At 45.6% G+C, this 23,991-nt stretch overlaps 1 protein-coding gene across 4 annotated transcripts in view; it reads left to right on the top strand.

The window, feature by feature from the left end:
* Window positions 1-23,991, top strand: part of LOC136831343 (ATP-dependent DNA helicase Q1-like) — a 443,841-nt gene that overhangs the window by 358,007 nt on the left and 61,843 nt on the right. For all 4 annotated transcript variants that reach the window (XM_067091647.1, XM_067091648.1, XM_067091649.1 and 1 more), the window contains one exon: window positions 67-249. In XM_067091647.1, coding sequence (XP_066947748.1) covers window positions 67-249 — 183 coding nt within the window. The remainder of the gene's footprint in view (window positions 1-66; window positions 250-23,991) is intronic.

Genomic DNA, 23,991 nt, shown 5'->3' with positions numbered 1-23,991 from the left:
TTTATATCATAACTGTGTTTGTGCGGTGCTGTATGTAGATGACTGTATTTTATATAATGTGTACAGGTCAAAAACTTGTTGATGCATGGCTGGGCAAGGGTGCCAAAGATGCAAGAGTGCAAGAAGCCATTGTTAAGGATCTGAGTCGCGACAGAGCAGAAAATATTGTGGCATTTCTCATATTGGATGGGTTCTTGAAAGAAGATTTCCATTTTACTCCTTACAGCACCATCAGCTATATTGTAGCAGGTAAATATTCCTTTTTTTCAGTTCTTTTCATGTTAGCACCAGGTTTCATAAGTAAAATATCTTTCAAGTGTAAACAACCATTGTAATTATCCTTATCAAACAGTCTGACCCTTTTGAGGTTGCATTGCCTAAAATTATGTCACCCTTTTCTCAACTGATCTGTAGAATAATGGGAAAATATTAGTAAAAAAAATTTGTCCGTGTGTCATCCACTATACGACATACATACCTTGTCTAGGGAATACTCCTTATAGCACCAACAGTTATTTTGTAGCCAGTGAATATTTCTTTTCAGCTCCTTATATATTAGCACCCAGGTTTCATAAGGTAAATATCTTCAACTTACAAACAACCATTGTAATTATTCTTATCAATTAGTTTGCCCCTTTCCAGTTCCGGTGGTCTAAAATTATGTTACCCTGTTCTCACTGGTGCAGTTCTGATGAGATGAAAGTACTTCATTTGTAGAGAAATAAAAAAAATATTAGTAAAAAGAATTTATCTGTACTGTCGACCCCTGGTATTCGCAGGGGTTAGGGACCACAACCACCTGCAATAAGTTGTAATCTGCAATAAAAATGCTTATAACTGCCTATTTTAATAGTTAAAACACCAAATATACCTTAAACAATCATCCTAAAACACTTGAATATCATTCAAAGCAATCTTACAACATTACTGTACTCCTAAAAATATATGGCTTAAAGCTATGCATGAACACTCCTACAACTGTTACTGCACTCTTACCAGGGTGGAAACTAATCAAGTTATCCCTATATGTATTCAGATATGCACATTTTCTTTCATACAGTATTCAAGCCTTAGCATTTTCTTTTAGTGTAGATAGGTGTGACATTGGTACTTTAAGTACTGCTGTTCCAAGTCTACGTTCATAGGCTCCAGGTTGAGGTTGAGGGCCGCAACATCCTCCGCTACGATACCGCAAGCAGCGACTTCTTCTTGGGAGGGCTGCGTCATCTCCCGGATCCCGCGATTAAGGGGCGGCTATTTCATCCGCAACGGAAGCCGAGATCCAGGCGCGGGGAAGAGAACGTTGCAAACGCCCTTGCAGAGGATGTAGGGTTTCCCTGCCCGACGTTCCTCGAAGCCGCCGACCCAGGACTTGAGGGTCGATAAGGCGGAGTCCCGGGAGCTGCGGTCAAACTGAAAAGGGGGGAAAGGAAGATAGGTGATTGGGCCTCCTAAAAGGAGAATATGTTACAATTATCCATCAAAGACAAAATTGAGGATAAACGTTAATCCGGAGTGGAAGATTTTCTTACCGACTCGTCCAGAACCTGCTCGTAAAGAGCGTAGCACACCTCACAACCGTCCGGGTGCCAAACAGTCAGGTCCCCCACGTGGACAGCACAGCCAGAGTGGGACCTGCAGACTTCATGCCCGCTGGCCTGGTTCAGCACATCGGTGCACCCCTGCTCCTGACAACGCACCATCTGTAAGTTGAACGATAAATGAGTATGCTAATAAGACCGCCGGAGTAGTGTCTTAGAATAGTAGTAATCCAAGTAGGCCCCGCCGGAGTTAACCGGGGGGAAAAAGGGGGCTACTGGAACAACATGATTAACTACCTAGAGGGACCGCTGGAGTTAATCCGGAGCGACGGGGAAGGTCCCAAGAGGATAGTTAACATATCATTAAATAACATTAAATATTGATAAATGAACACCCACATACCCACACCTATATATATATACAAAAATATATCCGGATAGGACCCGCCGGAGTAAACCGGGGAGATAAAGGGCCTATCGGATATGTAAAAACTCCCCAAGAAGCCGCCGGAGTTAATCCGGCGCCAAGGGAAGATAATAAGTATGTATGTGAAGTGAACAAAAACATCTGCGACTAGGGGAAAGATTACTATAGGGTATACTTTTCCCACTTGGGGCCGGAGAGAGTCTTGTACTTAGAACGGTGACGGCGGAGGAGGTGTAGTGAACACCGTCCGACCAAACACCGTCCCCACCGGAGTAGGGGAAACAAGAACATCCGGCCACCAAGCAAAGAAAAACACCAAGGTAAATAGCTGGTGGAGAGAAGATACTGGAAAAGGGTGAATATGAAGAGGACAATATAAGTGTCGTACCGTGTGAACGGCAGAAGACAGTCAGGTGGGATACTCCAACTGGCAACTAGAACACTGTCTCCCCACCCGAGGTGTCTCGGATGGGAAAAGACGCGCGTGCTGACACAAGAAGGGAGGGGATGTATAGGCTATGAGTGTGGGTCTCTGGTAGCAACCAGGGAGTGGGTAGGCACACCCCGGGCGCCATGAGAATCTACTCCCTCTCTAAGATCGGACGAACATGTACGAACGATATTGAAAGAGTGGAAGAGATGGAACACTCAAAGACAAAGCAAAGAAAGGGATGGGAAACAGGGGTGTGGGAGCACCCCCGGTCCCCTACTGTGGTCTCGAAAGGAATGACCGGATAAGGTCAGGTGACAAGAGAACAGCCAATCAATGCAGAGGGAGGGGGTATAGGCTATGGCAAAAGGAAAGGCAAAATCTCGGCCTTGGTAAGATAACATATAATGAAAGCTAACCAAGGGTGGGAGAGGGAGGAGGGGGAAGGCGATAGGTGAGAGAATGTGTTAGGAGGGTAAAACATGAAGTGGAGAATAACCCAAGATGTGGCTCGGAAGGAGGAGGCAACACGAGGAACCCTCGTTATTCCAGCTTAACTATTAGTACTGTAAAGACTAAACGGAAAGGCCAAAATAGGGAGAGGGAAAAGCGTCAGCCCCACTCACCAACCAACGCCACATAAAGGAAGCCACCATGAATCCCCTACACACAGAGCTCTCTCCTGGCCAGTAGAGGGCCGCCAAGCCATAGCCTAGGCTAACCTTACCCAGCTGGGGACTGGGGAAGGAAACCCAGGAGAAGTAACTACTCCACCAACTTACAGTAACTTAGCCTAGGCAAAATGAAATGATCTAAATAATCATAAGCGCATGTAGAAAGGGAGACCAAGCCTCACGCGATATGAGCGCGGAGGGAAAATGGCCGACCTTCCAGACAAAAATTTCTCAGATAATATCTGTAAATATCAAAGACATCCGTGCGCTTGGCATAAAATAAGCAATTTAAGCATAAACGTACCATCTCAAACAAAACATCCCAACCCTGGAGGAAGCAATGTCCAAATTATAACGTGTATAACAAGGAATAATGGCGGATAGGCCCTAGGGGAAACTCAAGCCTAAACGACAATAAAAGGGACTCCCCCAGAGAAGGGTAATAAAATATATATATAAAACCCAATTGAATATATATATAATAATAAACAAAAGGGTATAAGGAAAGGGAGGACGGGGAAAAAACCCCGACCTGGTCCGAGCCGACATAAGGTCACATGGCGTCGGGCGGTGGGAATGAGACTGACAATAAATCCCCCTAATTATATAACTAGGGGGAAATAAAACTTCTCAACCACCCAAATAAAACATAGAGATGGTACTCAACTTAGGTGATGAATCCAATGAAGATGCCATTGCTTGAAAAAACCAACAAAAGCGCACACGAGGAGAATCACAACAACAGCGAACGCGTGCTAAAAGTGGAATGAGGGTGACGCCGGCTTGTTTACAGTCCGCGAGTGGTGCGGGGTATGTAACGGCACCTCACTCGGTGGGACTTTTGACATTGGGAAGATTTACAGGGCGGAGGCCTGTGATTGTGACAATCTCACCCTTTCTCATACACGACTCCATACCATGGAGCTCGCACCGGGGGTAGTAACTCCGGCAGCTTTTTTAGCTTTTCTCTGGTATATTTAGCAATAGCTTTACCTTGAAATAAGTGCTGAAAGGTTATTTCACCGGGTGACACAGGTCTCTCCCCAGAAATAGATTTTTCCTTTGTCAAAATCCTTTTTCTGAGGGAGGCCCCGTGTCAGCCGTGAAATTCCATTCTAACTCAATTTCTAGGTATAAATATTGCTAAATATACCAGAGAAAAAGCTTTCAGGAATGCTGGAGTTACTACCCCAGATCGAGCGTCTTCTAATGAAGACGCGGTATAACCGAGGTGAGTGAAAGAATCACAACCACAGAGCCACACTCGATAGACATCCCCATGTCAAGATCCCGGGAAGAGTGAGAGGCCGTACCAGCGCCCACGCTCACCCGCCCACACGCTGGCGACTCCAGCGCCATCTGAATTCATTCCAGACTAGCACCACCCCCAGGCTTGGCATGAGCAAGTAGGGGGGGCAAACCTGCTTCTGGGAGGGTCACCGGGTGACACGGGGCCTCCCTCAGAAATAGATTTTTCCTTTGTCAAAATCCCTTTTCTGAGTTCAGCCCTGTGTCAACCGGTGAAATAGTGACAGAGAATCATGCCAAGACTGCAAAACTACAACAGAAAACGAAAGGTGATCAGAACAAAAACACATGCTATGAAAAAATAGATTTAATTACGATATCTCATCAAGGAAAATTAGATTTAATAACAGATAAGTACGGGTGGAACAACACACACCCAATTGTATAAAGACACCATGAATACGTAAACTTAAGTCTAAGAACATAGTGGAATGATAAAATTACAATGTAATTAGGGGTGGAATAAAAGACCCCCTTAACATAATAGTATAAACATGAAATACAAACTTAAATCTAAGAACAATGAGATATATACAAAATCAGGAATTGAGGTACATGAAACAAAAATAAAAACCGCTCAGTACTTCTACCTTAATCTAAACTCACAGCATATTAAAATCCGACCAACAAGACAGATAATAACCAGGGAATACTAGTATCGATTATGAGGAGCAAGGCAGTGAGGCATGATTGAACCAGAAAGGCAGGTAGAGAAATAAATGAGGCAGGCGGGCGGGGGGGAAAAGGAAAAGGATAAGGATAATTAAGGTGAGGAGATGACACTCCCCACAGCCACCGCAGAAAATTTCAGGGCTTCGAGTGATTTTAAATAGTGGTTTAAACGCTAGAGGTGATTTCTATCCCATATACTCGGTAAGTTAAGCAAAATTCATATTAAGAAAATAGATAGTAAAGGTAGCCACTGCACGTGAACCTTTGGGACTCAACGAAAGAGTTCCACCCTTTTCCCTGATAAAAAGAGGACCCGACTTATACTGTGGAGTTCTTTGAAGATAAGACTTTAAGGTATATAATGGACATAAGGATTGGTCCTGAGGGAGAGACACCACCTTATAGGGGGACCACCTGTCCTGAGGGTCTTCATTTTTAGCTAGGAACCTATGATTAGGGGAAAGGAGGACTTCTCCGGCTGGGATATTAAGGAAATCAACATGATCATCACCTCTAGCGATAGCCAATAGCTTTGAAATTCTGGCAACTGAAGCTAAGCTAATCAGAAATACCTACTATAAGGCTGATTTAGCTACATCAATAGTGGCCGGGGCGAGGCATTTTTCAAACAGTGATCTAAAGAAAGTAACCGTTAGGTTAGTAGCCACAGTTTGAGCTTCAGATGCCTTCAAGAAGGATGTTAGTTCTTTGCTGCTATGCATCATACTTTCTGAGAATAGAATCTCCCTTATCAGATTCTAGAAACAGAGTGTTGACGGGGTCAATGTTTGCTCCCCTTTTTTGCAGCAAACATTATAAGGTCCGTAAAGCCCGGGCATTCTGAATTCTTAAGAAAGCAGACACAGCCTTTGTTTGTACTACGTGGGTCAGACTGGATTTGGGTATCTGATGACACCGCAACTTGAGTTCCTGGAGCAGAGGGAACCAGTTGCTCTTTGGCCAATAAGGGGCTACTAGAGCTAGATGGCCCTTGAATGACCTAAGTTTGTGCAGTACTCTCAACAACATGTTTATTGGGGGAAACAAGTACACCTTCTCCCAACCGTTCCAAACTATGGACATCGTATCTGTGGCAAAGGTCTGAGGGTCCGGGTTGGGAGCCACGTATCAGGGAAGCTTGTAAATGTTCTTTGCAGCGAACAGATCCACCTGGAGCCCTGGAACCCGGCGGCAAATTCAATTGAACGATTCCCCGCCCAGAGACCACTCCGCGTCCAGCGGAGTAGTCCTGGACAGGGAGACCGCCACTATGTTCCGCACCCCCGATAGATGGGTGGCTGACAAATGCCAGCCGTGCTTGTTCGCCAGGGAGAAGGTAGCTACCACCACCTGGTTAACGCGACCTGATTTGGAGCTGCCCCTTTTGAAGCAACGAACCACCACTGCACTGCCCAACACCAGCCTGATGTGAAACTGGCCGGCGGGGCGGAGTTTCTTGAGAATTAGAAACACTGCCACAGCTTCCAAGGTGTTTATATGAAACTGTTGGAACATTGTAGACCATATCCCTTAGACTTTTTGTTGTGGTGAATAACCTCCCCAGCCGCTTAAAGAAGCGTCTGAGTGGATTACCAGAGCCGGAAGGGGGAATTGAAGTGGAACAGGCTTCGAGAGAACCTGGATGTGGACAACGGGCGGGATCTACTCTCCAGGATTTGAGGGGATGAGGGACTCTGTCTCTGAATCTGATGTCTTTAATCTCACTTTTAAGAGCAGGTCTGTCACTGAAGCAAACTTAAGAGGGCCGCGAAACCTCTCTTAAGTTTTGCGGAAGGTTACTTTCAGAGACTTTCTGGTAGAATTAGATTTCCTTCCGCTTGGCCGGCGGAAGAGATAACCTGTACGAGGTTAGGTCCCACTTGATACCCAGCCACTGAAACCGAGACTCCAGAGTCAGGCGGGACTTTTCCTTGTTCAATTTGAAAGCCGAACGACCCCAGGAACTCGGTCATCTAGAATCACTATTTGCTGGCCGGAAACTTTCTTGGGGACAGTGAAAAACCTGCCTGAAACTTGAGGTGCCTAACTTTCTTTATAGCTCATTTATTGAGTAGTTCCGTCACCAAGACCTGTAGGGCTTTTGGAGGAAGGATGGTAAAATCTGGTCATGGGAGGGGGACCCCTGATCCAGTTCCAACCCAGACCTTTGGACACGATACTGTGTGTCCAGGGACTGAAGGACCACTGGTCTCTGAACCAGTAAAGGTGTTCACCCACCTAACTGGTCTCAGTGAGAGGAAGCAGATTTGCTTCCTCTACCGTGGCCACTTTTCCTCCAGAAGACAGGCTCAGCCCTGCCTCTGAAGGGGGCTCGACCTCTACCCCCCCTTGCGCTCCTATTAAGACCGTGAAAAACCCCACGGCCCTCATAGGTAGGGTTGTATGCCAGCGAGGAGACATAAGTAGGTGCAGCAAGGGGTTGGGCTGGTTGAACCAGCACATACTGTTGGGGTTGGGCCTTGGAGGTGGATGGTTGGCTCACCGTTGAGAACGGGACTGGCTGAACAACCGCCTGATGTTGGGGTCTCCTGCGCTTCCTGTAACACTTCCCAGGCCTATTCTGGGAACCGCTAAACTCGGAGGTCTTCTGCTTAAGAGCGGAGATACCCCACCGGGAGCGCAGACTCTGGTTGGTCCTGGTTGCTTCGCTCAGGACACCAGAGACTTCATCGTCCGGGAAAAGGTTGGTTCCCCAGAAAGAACTCCTCATGAGCCTGTCAGGTTCAAGACGAATGGTGGCATCAGCGAAGATGAACTTACGGCAGTTCATCTTTGCTACCATGAAGTCGAACAGGTCCGACTGAAACCCTGCTAACAGGGATTTAGTCAGAACCTGAAACAATGGTTCCTCTGAAAAGGAGACGGCGGTCACTTCTGGCAGGCACAGCGAGTTCAAAGACTGGCTCAACCGACACTGTGCTTCGAACTCAGCCTTCAGGAGAGCTTCTGTAAGCTTAGGAAGCTGCTCTCTGAACTGGTTTGACGCGCAATCTGCGTCCAATTTACCGACAGTAAATGTGGACGGAGCGTTCCTCCAGAACTCGTCACCCCCGGGGAAGATTAGAGATGTAGGGTCTAATTCCTGGAGCTGAGGCAAGGGTTTGCCTTCCCAGCAAGCCTGAGCGGTTGCAATAGCAACTTTGTTCAGGCAGGGGGTGGGTAGCCTACCACCAAGAGAAAACATATTGAAGTTGCCCTTGAAGGGGGTCAACTCCGTGTCCTCCGCCTGCCACCCGGTAAAAGTGCGCAGGAGAACAGATTGTGCCTGATCCCTAGGGAAAATCACCGTCTCCGTAGGGACCTCAATTGAGCGTACCCAGGCTTCCTCCGTCAGCCTAACGAAGCCTGGGTAGGGGGGCAAGAGATCAGCCGGGAAGAACTCCAGTTCTTCTAGACGCCTGGTACCTAGGCCCTCAGTGGTCAAGGTGCCTTCATGCTGGACAGCACGAAGAGCAACCCGCCATGGGTTCTTTACGTCAAAAGGAGGGAGGGCAGCGGTGTCGGGGAACTGATAGTGCACCCCGGCACCACCACCGGAGCGACAAAATCAGCGATCAGCTTCTCATGATCTTGAAGCTTCTCAGTAAGCTTATCTAGTTTAGTGTCTACCTCCGTGGAGAACCTCTTCAACAATATCCCTGCAAACGCCTCCGGGTCAAAGGCAGGCTGGCGAGGAGGGCTGGACTTGGTCGCCCATCTACTCGCTCCTTTGCCCGGGGTACTCAGTTTGCTCCCGGAAGGCAAAGGGTCAGCACCCTTTGGCTTCGACGGGGGGAAAGGAGAGGCTTTTCGTGAAGACGAGGACTTGTAGCCCTTTGCCTTCAATGACGACTTCAACTTGGGGACAGTAGACTGAACTCTGTCCCTCAAGATAGCAGGTTTGGTGAAGGCCTGAAAGGAAGAGGATGATGAAGGAGGGGATTAAGGAGGGCGCCGCCCCACTGCCTCACTTACCTCAATACCTACCCCTGGTCCTGCTCGGTGACCATCGGCTCGAGATCCAGGTCGAGCGCAGCGACGACTCTGTAATCCCCGAGTGTAGGGGTCCTCTTGTAGGGGCTGGGTCGCGGCCGGATCTGGTCGATGATAGGTGCGGCCACATCAGAAGGTGCGGCCGCAGGTGATCCGGGCGCTGGGATAAAGCAGGTCCCTCAGCTTTTCATCGAGGATATAGGGTTTCCCCCGGGACATTCCTCCCAACCCAGCTACCCAGGCGCGGAGAGACCCCAAGGCCTCTTTCTTGAAGGACTCGTCAACCTGAAAGGGGGCAGAGTGTCAAAGAAGGGCTAATACCGTGTTTATATAAGAGCCAAATGTGACCAAATAATAAACTGTGACTAATGTGGTAAAGTGGAAGTAATTAGCTTACCGACTCGTCCTGGAGACATCCATACGATGCGAAGCAAACCCCACAGCCGTCCGGATGCCAGACGATCAAGTCATCAAGCCGGACTGCACAGCCAGCATGAGTCCGACACACCACATGCCCGTAGGGTTGGTGGAGGATGGCGGCACATCCGGGCTCCTCACAACGAACAGTCTATAAGTGTGAAAAGTACATGAATCTACCACTCTAAGAAACTTAAACTATGTAGGGATAAGTATTTTCATACCATGCTACCGGAGAACTCCGGTGGAATGAAAAACCCTGTCAGAGACGGACCTACTAAGCAAAGAAACTTAAAGTAAACAAATCAACCCGACGGCAGGGTTAAGCCGCCGGGGGCCAGTAACAAGCATATGGTAAGCACCGCCTCCCGACTGCCGGAATTTTCCGACGGAACGAGAGAGATGAATCAACGGGACTCTCACCACCAGGAACGCCAGTAATAAAAACGGCGGAACCTAAGGGAAGGATCACCGGACTCTGATATAAAATTAAAGTAAAAATCTCAACCTGACGGCGGGGTTAAGCCGCCGGGGAGCAGTAGCAAACACATGGTAAGCAAAAAGTCTCCCGACTGCCGGAATACTCCGGCGGAACGAGAGAGTTGAATCAACAGGACCCTTACCACAAGGAACGCCAGAAATAAAAACAGCGGAACCCAAGGGAAGGATCACCGGACTCTGATATAATATTAAAGAAATCAAATATATATCAACCCGACGGCGGGGTTAAGCCGCCGGGCACCAGCAACACTCATATATCAACCCGACGGCGGGGTTAAGCCGTCGGGGACCAGCAACAAACATATGGTAAACAGAAAACCTCCCGACTGCCGGAATACTCCGGCGGAACGAGAGAGTTGAATCGACAGGACCCTCACCACAAGGACCGCCAGTAATGAAACCGGCGGAACCCAAGGGAAGGATCACCGGACTCTGATATAAGATTAAAGCAAACATATCAACCCAACGGCGGGGTTAAGCCGCCAGGGACCAGTAACAAGTATATACACAAAGAGGGTGGTAAAGAAACTAGTTAACAACGCCACATATGAGGTAGAGTCCCCCGAAGTCCGGTACCATCACTACCGGAGATCCCAAGCCTCTATCGCTAGAGTACACAAGAAGGAAGAGGCAGAACACAACTGGACCCACATGGGCAGGTGTACGCGCCAATCAATTCCGACTAGAATGACCCAGACGCCGAGGCGAATGCGGGAGGCAAAGGGAGGACCGGGGATGATGGGAGGGGGGAAGGGCAACCCTGAAAATGTTCGAAGACCCACTCGATCCGAGGAGAGCGGGTAAACGAAACATAAAGTCAAGACGGTTGTCACCAGGAACCATCCCTGGGAGGGAGCGAATCCCTCCACCAGGGAGGACCCAAGCACTCGGGGAGAACATTGGGGACCGATGTCACACCATGAGAGATGACAAGGAATTGACTTAGGGTAGGCTAGGGAAGGGGGAAAAGCTAAGTAAGGAAGGGCTTAGACCAGAGAAGAGGAAAACAGGAGACTAGGGAAGACGTTTACCCATCTCAACTGAAATCCCAAGCCGTACTAGGTAAAGCAATACCCAAGTAGGGAGAGCTCTAGGCCTGCTCTAACAAATTCCTGTGTCGAAGGCCAACCAGAACTGTAAGGTAAGGGAATGCTAAAATAGCGTGGAGGAGAGGCACCCAAGGGAAAAACCTCTACCCCTCCGAAAAGAAGGGGGAGGACAATGGGGTTTCACTCCACCACCCAAACAACGGTCGGTGGATGGAACAACAACAGAAACTCCCTCCATCTGCTGATCCCCTCCTCTCACCTAACCTACTCCAGGGTACAAGGGAGAGAGGGAGGCCAAATAGGCTACCAGGAAAGCCTAACCTTGCACTAGGCAGGGCTAGGACAGGGATGTTAACCAGAAAATAAATAAATAAATAAATAAATAAATAAATAAATAACCACCATTACTAAATATATACACTAGACATTGATATCGGCTTGTGCCTGGCACGTAGCCTAACCAACAAAGCGACAGGAAGTAAACAGATAGGACTGTACCTGACGCTCGCGGTAATAATGATAAGATTTAAATATAATAAAACATGACATCAAGCACAAACAACAGAAATCTATAATGACCATAATTAATAGGGAAAACATCCTGGGGAGATACCTAGGCGGAAAATACTACGGGAACCCTAAATGTAAGAACTCCTATGATGGGAAGTTCTACGAAATTAACTTTAGAGGATATCCCAAAGACCCAACCCAGGCAAGACCACCAGGATGAATCCTATGGGGGGAATGATAAATAATGTAACCGACCAAGAGAAGCCCAAACAGAACAAGCTGAACGAGCGAATCTCGCTGTCGACATGGCTGACAAGGGGACGCCGCAGCGTCCCAACAAGATTCACGTATAATATCTAAATACGATGTAAAACAGCCAAACTTATCATAAAAACCCCACAAGAATATGGTACTTAACTTGGAAACAGTAAAGGTGCTTGACGACATGGTGAAATAAAGGCAAATCACGCCAAAAAAACACAAGCCACAAACAAATCTGCGATCAAAACGAGTGCTAGAAATGGATTGAGTTCAGATGGCGCTGGAGTCGCCGCGTGGCGGGCGGGTGAGCGTGGGCGCTGGTACGGCCCCTCGCTCTTCCCGGGGATCTTGACATGGGGATGTCTATCGAGTGTGGCTCTGTGGTTGTGATTCTATCACTCACCCTCGGTTATACCGACGTCTTCATTAGAAGACGCTCGATCTGGGGGTAGTAACTCCAGCATTCCTGAAAGTTTTTTTCTCTGGTATATTTAGCAATATTTATACCTAGAAATTCGAGTTAGAATGGAATTTCACCGGCTGACACGGGGCTGAACTCAGAAATAATATACAAAACAATGAGAAGTTTACGATTATGTAAATCATCACCATTGATGAATATTGATTAAAGTTGATGATGAATTAGCTGTGCAGTCCAATGAATGACGATGAAGTCATGACTGCACAGCAAAACAGAGGAGTTACATCTCTGGGTGCACCTCTTCCCCTTCTTCAGGCACTTCTTCAGCACTTCTTCAGGCACTTCTTCGGGGGTTTCAGGAGGCTTTGGAAAGTTTGGAGGGTCCTTCTTCATCCGCTTGAGAAATGTGGCGATAGGCAGCTGCTGTTGCTGCTTCTTCATGCTGACGAGGTCGTTATTATAGGGTTCCATGCACACATCAAGGGGATTTGTGAACTTTATAGAGAGTTCCATATAAGGATCCCATGCCAAAACCGACTCCTGTACCTCCTTGACCATCTTCTTAAGTTGGAACTGGCGTTTCAAAGACAGACCCTCATCCTCCTGCTCATCCCTTGAACCTGGCGTGTCTTCTTTCTCACTGGCAGACTTTGTCAGCTCTTCCAAATCCTGGTCCGTCAGGGAGTCAGAGTGGGCATCGATGATGGTGCTGACTTCATTCTCGGTGATGTCATTGAAGCCTCCTCCACCAAGCATCCTCGCCAATTGGACTGTGTTATCAATGGCCAAATGTTGAATTTATTCTGGAGAGAAGCCCTTATAATTGTGAACATACTCCAGCGAGCATTAAGGGTCTCCTTCATATCTTTCAACAATCAGTTGATGACGGTCAGACGCGGCGGTCATGAATTTACGCCAATACTTTTTCAGTGTAAATTCTCTGTCAGTGTCTATTTTATTCCCAAGGTGCTCAAGGGAGTTCCAGGTGTAGAGTGCCTTGAAGGCATGGATCACGCCCTGGTCCATAGGCTGGAGGAGAGAGGTGGTGTTGGCAGGGAGGACTCCCTCATAATAAAGATCCAGATGAAGGCCACCAGCATTATCCATCATTAACAACACCTTGAGCTCCATGCACAAGTCATTGAGGTAATCCTTAACTTGAGGAATGAAGCTCTGAATGAACCAGTTAGACATAAGGACTTGGGTGATCCAGGCCTTGGGGTTTTTCATCCAGAACACAGGCAGCAAGTGCTTGTTTTTATTCTTGAGGGGCCTGGGGTTTGCAGCCTTGTAAATGAGGCTTGGTTTCAGCATGAAGCCAGCAGCATTGCCACACATGGTGAAGGGTAACCCTATCCTTCTGGACCTTGAACCCGAGGGCTTTGGCTTCGTCCTTCATGAGGTATGTCCGTGAAGCCATCTTCTTCTCAGGCTACCTGGATGTTGTACGCCTCTGACCTTTCTTTCCTGACCCTTTTTGAGGTTGATGGGTTGACGTTGTAGGAGGTATTGGTGAAACCGAGTCCGTGGAAGGCGTTGGAGTGCCACCTGTTCCAGCTGCTGTGACAACTGAAGCAGGAGCAGCGCCAACAATGTCTACCATTTGCCGTCGCAGTTTCTTGAACTCTGCGACCGGCTGAGATATGGAAGAATTTTCCATCAGAGTCTTATCTTTTGAGAACTGGGAGAGAAAGAAGTCTTCATGGGCGTGAGAGGCTCGCAGGTTACAATGATCAGCTCAGACACAGGTTGTGAGGCTGCGCCAGGTGGTGAGGCCGCGCCAGGTTGTGAGCTTCTGCTGTGGTCTGGTGAATCTGGAGGGGACCCTAGTAAACTTTGGGTTGGCTCTCTTACTGGCACTGGTAGCAGGGCCAAGCTGGGAGAAGAGAGGTGATCCGGACTGGGATCTCCTGAAGGGAGATCTGTCGCATGCTCTGGCACTGGCACTAAAGCAGGACCAGGCACAGGAATTGAATTTGGAATTGGCTCAACGTTCAGGACAGACCGAGTGTGGCACTGCACGGGGTGCTCAAGTGGCACTGGCAGTGGTTCTAAGGCAGGTTTATAAGGAATACTTGTGTGTGCTGGAAACTGTGAGGGGTAGCACCCCTGGGTTGTCTTCAGTTAGGTGGGGACAAAGAGTCCTGTTCCAGGGAGGAGGTCATAGCCTCCAGGGAGGTAATTGGCTACTGTAAGTGCGCCAAACTTGGTTCTGTGGGACTAGATGACCCTCAACCGAACTGTTAGGAGAATCGGTTTGACATGATTGATGCTTTCTAAGGTGATGAGGTTATGTTTCTCAATTTTAGCCCCATAGGGGACCTTGCCCTTCCATATCAGGGAGATTTGTGCGCCAGTGTCTTCAAATGCCTTGGACCTGTCATGCATGGTAGCTACCTCGAGGAGGCGCCATAAATATAGGACCCTCTGCTGGAGGGCCTAATGATGGATGATTAGTAACCGCCAGGGCAATGGCAGGGGTTGCTGCTTTCCAGAGGACAGAGTGCCCATAAACCTTGCAGGTAATGCAATAGATTTCTCTAAAATCCTTTTTTGGAGCTGAGGAAGATTGATGATGTTGCTTGGATTGATCAGAGGGAGGTGTTGCAGCAGCTCTCCCTTTAGATTTACACTGGGATTCCAAGTGTGGCTCTCCCTTTAGATTTACACTGGGATTCCAAGTGCCCCTTCCTTTTGCAATAAGTGCATATAGGAGGTGTAGAAGAGGGCCCATTCTTTGATTGGGCTGGCACTGTGGTGTGACTAGGAGCTATCCTTCGACTCAGGGAGCTGGTGGCAGGATGATAGGTGTCCAAATCATCTGTAAGTGGCAGCACTCGAGTGTCTTGGGACGTTTCTCACATAGATGGGTGGCTAGAGAACTTGGAGCATAATAAAAGAAATCCTCCAGCTGTATGCACTCTACCAGTTCTTCATATGTCTTGATGTCGAGGGTTTCCAGCCAACGCTTAACAGCTTGAGTCTTATGATATGCCTAATCTGTCCAAGTTTGACCCTCTTCCTTCGGTCAGCTGTGCCAACGTTGTCTCCAGTGTTTGGGAGTGATTTCTTAGGCTTTGATGACCTCCTTCCTGACCTCTTTGAGGCCACCTTGTGATCACTAGTGTCTTACGGAGTGAAAGGTGACCAGGCCCTTTCCACCCATGTGTTTTCCAAGGAGCCGGGAGATTTGCGCTTCGGTGGTAGAGAAGTTACCAAAGACTTGTTCCATTTTGTCTAACCAAACTTCTGGCTTGTTTTCGTTCCACTTCAGGATCACTAAGGTGATACTCGAGAGGTGTGAATGAGGCGTGGAAGGTGGTGGAGTTGCTGGCTGTGATTGGGCTGAGGCCTTTGCATTAGCTTGCCGAGCTTGCTCCAGCTGGATCTCCTTGTCCTTCAGAACTAGCTCATCCTGCCTCTGTTTCTCCTTATTTGCTTCTCTCTCCTTCCTTTCTCTCTCTCCCTTTGGTTCTCTCTCCTTCCTTTCTTCTTCTCTCTGCTTTCTCTCCCTCTCCTCCTTTGCTTCTCTCTCTTGCTTCTGTCTCCTTCCTTTCTTCTTCTTCTCTGCTTTCTCTCCTTCTCCTCCTTTGCTTCTCTCTCCTTCCTTTCTTCTTCTCAATATTGTTACTGAATAGATATAAATGTAGTCACATAATACATACAAGTTTCTAGGTCAGTATCAGTTACTTACAATGATAATGTGCTTTAAACATTTATGTAATAAAAGTGCCAATATCTAGGTTACAAATGGAAGTTTCTTAGTAAGGGAACTAATTCCACAACAAAGTTATCAGTATAAGCAATAAAGGGAAGTAACCATTCAAGCAGCATTGCCCATAATCATATATCTCCCCCCGAGTCTTTTGTAATACAATGGAACAAAGGCTGTTCTGTGAAGGCATGAAACAGTATAATGCAGTGTAGTGATAGTGACTAGAGTTCAGCACGAATAACATGGAATATAAGAAAAATGACACATAAGATTGAATCAAAACACAGCAAGGCATTCTCTGCTTGAGGACATTAGTTCTTCTTATCATAGTCAGCATGCCACACGGACTTTTTGGTCTGCCGAGTTGATCTTCAGGGTGGTTTGGTCTGCTCTGGACTCAAAGGATTGTTTATTTGATCCGTGTGTGGAGAGACATTGGGTACTGAGGGTGTGGGTGGTACCCCTATCACCATGTCTGCAGTTAGAAGAGGCAAATTCGTATGAGGGGGACTGGTGACATCACAACTAGGTGGAGTTGTTTTAGGGGTTGATGTTGTAGTTGATCTATGTTCTGTGCTCCGGGGTGTTGCTAGCTGAGGGCGTCGGGCTAGTTGATTGTCCTTGGGTGAAATGGTCTTCCTGCTCCCTGGGTCAAGGCGTGTGGGGCTCATGCAAGCTGATGTTCTTGTAAACAGACATCAGTGAAGGTGTAGGATACACTAGGATGAAACATCGTAGAAATTTTCAGTTTCTGAGTGTGACTCGACCTGATCCATCCACACGAACTGCATACTGGTCAAATTGATGGACCTCAATCACAATTCCAGTTTTGTCTTATTTCAGTGGGTGTGGACCTGTCTGGTTTTGGATAAGCACATGATCCCTTACAATCAATGCAGGTAGTTGTTTTGTATGTTGCTATAACCTCTCTGCCACTTTCATGTGGAGCTGCTGCATTGCTGCCTCACATAATGTCAAAGTGTTGTGCCAAGTAGCATGTTGATAATGGCCAGGTGGGATCGGTATGAAGTCCCACATAGGACGGCCGAATACACACATTGCTGGGGACAATTTGGTGTCTCTATCTGGTGTGCTTCTGTACTGTAGAATGGCCTGATGGAAGGCATCGGTCTCAAGACTTCCATCTGGTGTAAGGAAGGTATTGAGTGACATACTGGCTGGGTGTTGTCTAGTTTATTGCTGGTTTCTTACTGAATACATGTACAGAGTCTTCGAGGTTGTTATTGGCTGGTGCGACCTGCAATGTAGTTTCTACACACAGACAAGACAAAACAGAGATTATATTTTGGAGATCTGTGCTTGTCGACAGACAAACAGATGGCGATTGTGAGAGACATAATAAACGTACAATGATGATAAAAACATATATCAATGGAAAGGCCAGGAAATTCCACATATGAACATTTGCATGAGATTCGAGACAGATTAATGAATACAATGCAGTAGCGTAATATGTGTGAAATGGTGAGACGTTTGTCGTCTTCACAAACAGAAACATACATGTAGTTTGATACAGAAGGTTCGGTGGAACATTATGAGTACATGGTCGGAATGCATGTATGGCAGTGCAAGTAGTGGTGATCGTAAATGAATTGAGACAACAGTGACAGAAATGTTATATGGAAGAAGTTGCATTTCTTCGAGCGATCACCGCTGATGCACAGGAGGGAGAGAGAGAGGGGGATGCTTTGTTGGATCTTGTTTTGTCCAGTGGCTGACTCACCACACGCGATGGCCTGGGACCACACATTGGTCCCTTACAATACTTCCCCCCCCCTCCCAAAGCAACGCCCCGATAGCGGAAATTGTCTTCCTGACAATGTCAAATTGGCGCGAAGGGCTTGGGCTTTGGGCGGGCAGCAGGCTGAAGGATAACGCCAGTCAGGATGACGCCGGCCAGCAGAAACTCTAGGAGGACGGCAGCAGGCTGAAGGATGACATCGGCTGATCCTTTGGTAGCCAGCTCGAGGAGGATGGTAGCAGGCTGAAGGATGATGTTGGCTTGTTCTTCGGTGGTCAACTCGTCCAGTAGGAGTTCAGGGGCGGCGTCAGGCTGCCTGGAGGTGGCGGGGTGGGTCATCTCTGAGGGTTGGACATCTACTGTAGGCTCGGGAATGGTGGGAGGCTGAGTGGAGGAGGTGGCGAAGGATTCGTTGGCACGTGGGTTGTCATCGTGGGTCGGACAGCTACCATTGGCTCCTTCGGGTCACTCTGGGGTCACCAGTGTAAGGAAGGTATTGAGTGACATACTGGCTGGGTGTTGTCTAGTTTATTGCTGGCTTCTTACTGAATCAACATGTACAGAATCTTCGAGGTTGTTATTGGCTGGTGCGAGCCGCAATGTAGTTTCTACACACAGACAAGACAAAACAGAGATTATGTTTCGGACATCTGTGCTTGTCAACAGACAAACAGATGGCGATTGTTAGAGACATAATAAACTTACAGTGATAAAACATATATCAATGGAAAGGCCAGGAAATTCCACATAAGAACATTTGCATGAGATTCGAGACAGATTAATGAATACAATGCACTAGCGTAATATGTGTGAAATGGTGAGACATTTGGCATCTTCACAAACAGAAACATACATGTAGTTTGATACAGAAGATTTGGTGGAACATTATGAGTACATGGTCAGAATGCTTGCATGGCAATGCAAGTAGTGGTGATCGTAAAAGAATTGAGACAACAATGACAGAAATGTTATATGGAAGAAGTTGCATTCCTTCAATTGATCGCCGCTGACGCACGGCAGGGAGACAGAGCGGGATGCTTTGTTGGATCTTGTTTTGTCCGATGGCTGACTCACCACACACATGATGCCCTGGGATCACACATTGGTCCCTTACACTGGTTTCATATTGTCCATTATAAGGCATTTTACGGTTTTTACCCTAACTTGCGTGCAACAATTACTATGTGGAAAGGCCACTGATGATAACCGATGGTGTACCCCCCTGTTGTTGAGGAACTTACAAGTGGAAGAGGCTGTGAATTCTGGACCCTGTCAGATGCCAGTTCATCAGGTATGCCAAATGTGATGAAGGGACGATGAAGACACTCAATTGAACCATCTACCCCACCATGTGCATGTTCAGCTATAGGCCAGTTGGAGTATCTGTCTACTACCAACAAGTAGTTGCAACCTTTGTACTGAAAAAAGTCTGCGCATATGCACTGAAAAGGGTAGGTTGGGTCAAATAGTGGTGTCGGAGGTGTACTGGGGTTCGTGGGGCAAAGTTATTGCACAGCTGGCAACTTGCACGCAAATTGCTGATGGCTGGGGTTATACCTGGCCAGAAGATGGATGAGTAGCTCTTGCTATCATTGCTGTAATACCCTGATGTGCAGAATGTAACAAGTCCAAGACCTCCTGCCTGAGGGAAGGTGGGACTGGAACACAATTCTTGTAAAGGATCACTGTGTAAGTGACCCCTAAAGGGGAAGTATTCTCTGATGGACTTGGGGAATTCCAGACAGTTGTCTGACATGCCTGAATCGATGGCTTCTAGTAGGGTTTGCATGTCAGGGTTACTAGATGTGACTAGACAAACTTGATCTCTTGTAACAGACTTGGGGGCTTTCAAAGAAGAGACTGCTGCAATTTCAACCATATTATCTATCAATATGTCTGAGTCATGTGTACGGAGTCCATCCATTAAAGAGGAACTGTGCATGATGCCAGGGATACAGGGTTGGACTGAGGCTATGTCGTCTGTAAGGAGCATCCTTTCTGGCTGGCCTATCTTATATCAGGAAAGACTTTTGGTTGCACGATGTTTGACGCCTGGTATGTAAACCATCTGAAATTTGTCGCGTAGTGTCTTCTCCTTCAGGTTTTTCAGGTGTGAGTTTGAGATGTTTTCAGGTTTCTGAGGTGTGAGTTTGAGATGTTTTCAAGGGACGTGCTGCCAAACACTTTCAGTAACGGCTTGTGGTCGACAGTGATGATCAACTGACTACAGCCCAGTATGAAGTATCTGGCTTTATCTACTACTGCCAATGCTTCGCCTTCAATTGGGGCATATCTTGATTCTGCGCCATGTGTGAAGCAGCTTCCCACGAGTGTGATTTTACAGCCATCTTTACAACAGAATGGTCTTTACAGAGGACAGCTGCAGTGTTTCTGTAACAGCCAGAAACCTAGTCCATCCTTGGACCAGTCTGTTTCCAAGCATGTTGGTTTTTGAGGGTTAAATATCTTAACTCCCTGTTCAATTTCACAGGCTATTCCGCTCTTTGACTTATCGAATAGGTCTTGAAGCTCGTCTGTCCACTTGAATGGCATGTTCGGCTTCAGAAGGTTGTTGAAACGGCATCGTTTTGTCAGCCATGATAAATGCAAACACAACCTGATTGACAAGTCCAAACCATGAACGAATGTCTGTAATGTTTCTTGGTTTAGGGAAATCAAGTATAGCTCAAAGGAACTTTTTGCAAGGCCTAACATTATCGAGTGTTATCTCAAAACCAGCAAATTCAACCGATCTTCAGCAAAGGCAAATTTCTTGGGATTCAAGGTTATGCCATTTCTACCACACAAGTCAAGCCAATGGACTACCTGAAAAAAAGCTTTTCTCTATAGAATCAGACCACAAAAGTGCATCATCCGCACATTTAGTTTTGTTTGGAAATTCTGCTACCAGTTCATTGTACCTTCTCGTATAACCATCACCTGATGTGATATAGCTCTGGGTTGCTGTCTTGTATGTGTACTGTCCCCACGGGGTAATGAATATGGTAAGATGATGGTCTTCTTGACGAAAGGGGACTCTATGATATCTGTTCCAGGCATCAAATACCGTCTTCCTGCGGGACATAAAGGGCCTGATGTGATGTGTTTCACGGGGTGTATGGGCATTAAGAGCCTGAAAGTCAACAGTTCTTCAAGGCTCACCGTTCTTTTTGGCGCAAACGACCATCCTGTGGCACCATGTTACAGGTTCTCTGATTGGCACAGGTCTAAGACACCGTGGTGAACATCCTGGTCAAGTCTGGACTCTACCGTCTCACGCCAGTGAATGGAAATAGGTATGGGTGTGTGATAGGCAATTGGTTCTGCATCCGAGTCTACCATGAGCCTTAATGGGGGTGTGCCCATCAGAGGCAAAGGCTGATGTTTGCATGCATTGAAAGTACCTGCAGCATATTTGTCCAACAGAAAGTTTTTCAGGCGAGGTAAATTTTCAACTGTCCCAGGAAGTGGCATCTCTGCTAGTGGGGCAGGGGGCACTTGATGTTTTGGATAGTTACAAGGATGCTGTGGAACTTGGAGGTGGGTCTTCTCCATGACAGAGTTGACTGCATATTCACCAACTGTAGGAAAGGCATCTGTGATAATACTAAGTGCCAGACATGCCTCCTTGCTGAGGAACAACTTATCTGTGGTGTTGGTGATGTACTTCATCTGCTTTGGTTCCATTTGCACACCTTCATTAGTTGTTGCCCGTAGCTGCAAGATAGTGGCCCCAGTAATCTTGATTCTGACATGTGTAGCAGAATGCATCTCCATTGTCACCAGAATAAAATTGGATTCACGCAAGCCTAGCTGATGGATAACTTTCATGCCGCCAAGACAACTCTGACATCCTCTATCTGCCATTGCAGACACGGTAGCTGAAAGAGAGAGTTTGTTTTTCAATTCAAAGTCTAAGGCTGAATAATCATCACAAGAAACCTTAACATTAACATCAATAAAGGGTTGACATGTTGAGCATTTTTTAACCAATGTGTTTGTAAGTTTGTCATAGATATGATGGTCGGTTGCAGTGGCTGGACTAATAGTGCATGTAATGATTGTGTTATAAACTCATCAAGTAAACAAATACGTGAAAATGTTGTGAGTGCAGTCGGATCTGGTTTATCCTTCTTTATATTGAATAGATCCTCTGCTTTAATGATTGCATCGTCCATGTAAATTAGAAAAATATTGTGATCTTCCTCAAAATCATGTTGACGTAATTAAACGTAGTGTTTATGGAGTTGCCAATGTTATTCATGAAAATAATTTCCCTGCTTGTTATAAGAAAAGTTTGACCGATCTTAAATAAGACAATACAATCCATGTCACAAAAGCTGATAAGTCGAATAGTATTGTAAATTTGTATAAAGCTGACTACATAGCAAGTATGCAAGCCCTACTTGATGATGATACAACTTTCAGAAACTAACAAAAAATACCCTTGATCAAGTCACGAAAAATTTTAAAAGCACACTGAAAAAAATCCTTAAAGATAAAAAAGAACTAATAGGTCAGTTGTCAGTAAAATTTCCCTTGTTGCCTAACTTGTATGAATTAGAAAAAATGCACAAAGAAAATAATCCTGTGCAGCCTATTATCAGTACTGTTGGCTCAGTATCATATAAACTTTCAAAATATATTACCAAGCTCTTCTCCGCATTACTTGGAACTATCTCTGATTCTCACATATTTAATTCTCGAGATTTGGATGATAAACAAAATCACTTTTTTGCCCCACTGATAGATTCGTTATTTTTTATGTTTGTTCTCTTTTTCTAAAGTTCCTATAGATTCTATTTTAGAGTATCTTAGTAACAAACTAATCCATCATGAATCACCTCTACCTGTAAGTCATATTATTTCACTCACTAGGTTGTGGATTTGTGATTGTAAGTTTATATTCAATTATGAATTCTACCAACAAATATTTGGTATGGCAATGGGCAACCCTTTATCCCTACTCCTCTCGAACTTGTATATGGAGTTCTTTGAAAAATGATATTTACCTAACATCAGTTATACTCCTTTAAATTGGGGTAGATATGTTGACAGTATTTTAGCTGTTTTGCCTGCTGGTATTACTGATGTAAATGATTTACTCTCTAATTTGAAAAACCAGGTACCGTCCATTAAGTTTACTTTAGAATTAGAAAAAGACAGTTGCCTCCCTTTCTTGATGTTTTAATACATAGAGAACCATTTCAATGCAAATTCAGTATTTATAGGAAACCAACCAACAACTTAACTTATGTCTTTTTATTCAGGCCACCACCTTAATATTAAAATATCAATTTTTCTTCTATGTTTTTATGAACCATGCACATTGTCAGTTCCCAGTATTGGATCATGAAATTGAACACAAGAAAAATCGTAACAGATTTATGTTATCCTTCACATGTACTAGATATATGCTATAATAAAGCCCACAAAAGGTTTTGTAGCAAAAGTATCATGGACAAAGAAACTCCTAAGAACATTCTTAGTTTGCCTTATTTTAGTGGTTTTGAAACCATGAAATCATTGTTAAAATCTTTTAATGTCAACCTGGTTTTTTCCTATAATAACACACTAAAAGGAATGTTAATAAAAAGGTTGATTTTTATCTATTTATCGTTATTTATATGAAAATATTTCAAAAATGGTAAAAGCTAAAAGCATGATTTATTTTTTGTTGTATTCTACATGCAATTGCGCACATTTTGATATATAACACTTTATGTAACGAATAATATAAAACGGCGAAAAAATTACGACAAGGTGACTCAAGAAATGCTAGGATTTTTAGCAGAGTTCGCGCGCGCGGATGGAAGGAAAAAGTTTTTTTCAAAAATTCACCATAAATCGAAATATTGTGCCAGAGACTTTCCGTTTGTTGCAAAATGAAGGTAAAGGATTGATTGTTACTAGAATGTAAGAATTTTGGCTTACGATTGCGTTTTCCGAGCATTTCGATCGAGTTAAAGTTGACCGAAGGTTGATTTTTTTCTATTTATCATTATTTATATGAAAATATTTCAAAAATGGTAAAAGCTAAAAGCATGATTTATTTTTTGTTGTATTTTACATGAAATTGCGCACATTTTGATGTATAATACTTTATGTAACGAATAATATAAAATGGCGAAAAAATTACGACAATGTGACTCAAGAAATGCTAGGATTTTTTGCGGAGCGAAGGAAAAAGTTTTTTTCAAAAATTCACCATAAATCGAAATATTGTGCTGGAGACTTTCCGTTTGTTGCAGAATAAAGGTAAATGATTGATTGTTACTAGAATGTAAGAATTTTGGCTTACGATTGCGTT

The sequence above is a fragment of the Macrobrachium rosenbergii genome, chromosome 48, assembly GCF_040412425.1.
Source record: "Macrobrachium rosenbergii isolate ZJJX-2024 chromosome 48, ASM4041242v1, whole genome shotgun sequence".
Classification (NCBI taxonomy): domain Eukaryota; kingdom Metazoa; phylum Arthropoda; class Malacostraca; order Decapoda; family Palaemonidae; genus Macrobrachium; species Macrobrachium rosenbergii.
Note: the sequence above shows the minus strand (reverse complement) of the source record. Positions and strands in the feature narration are given on the sequence as shown.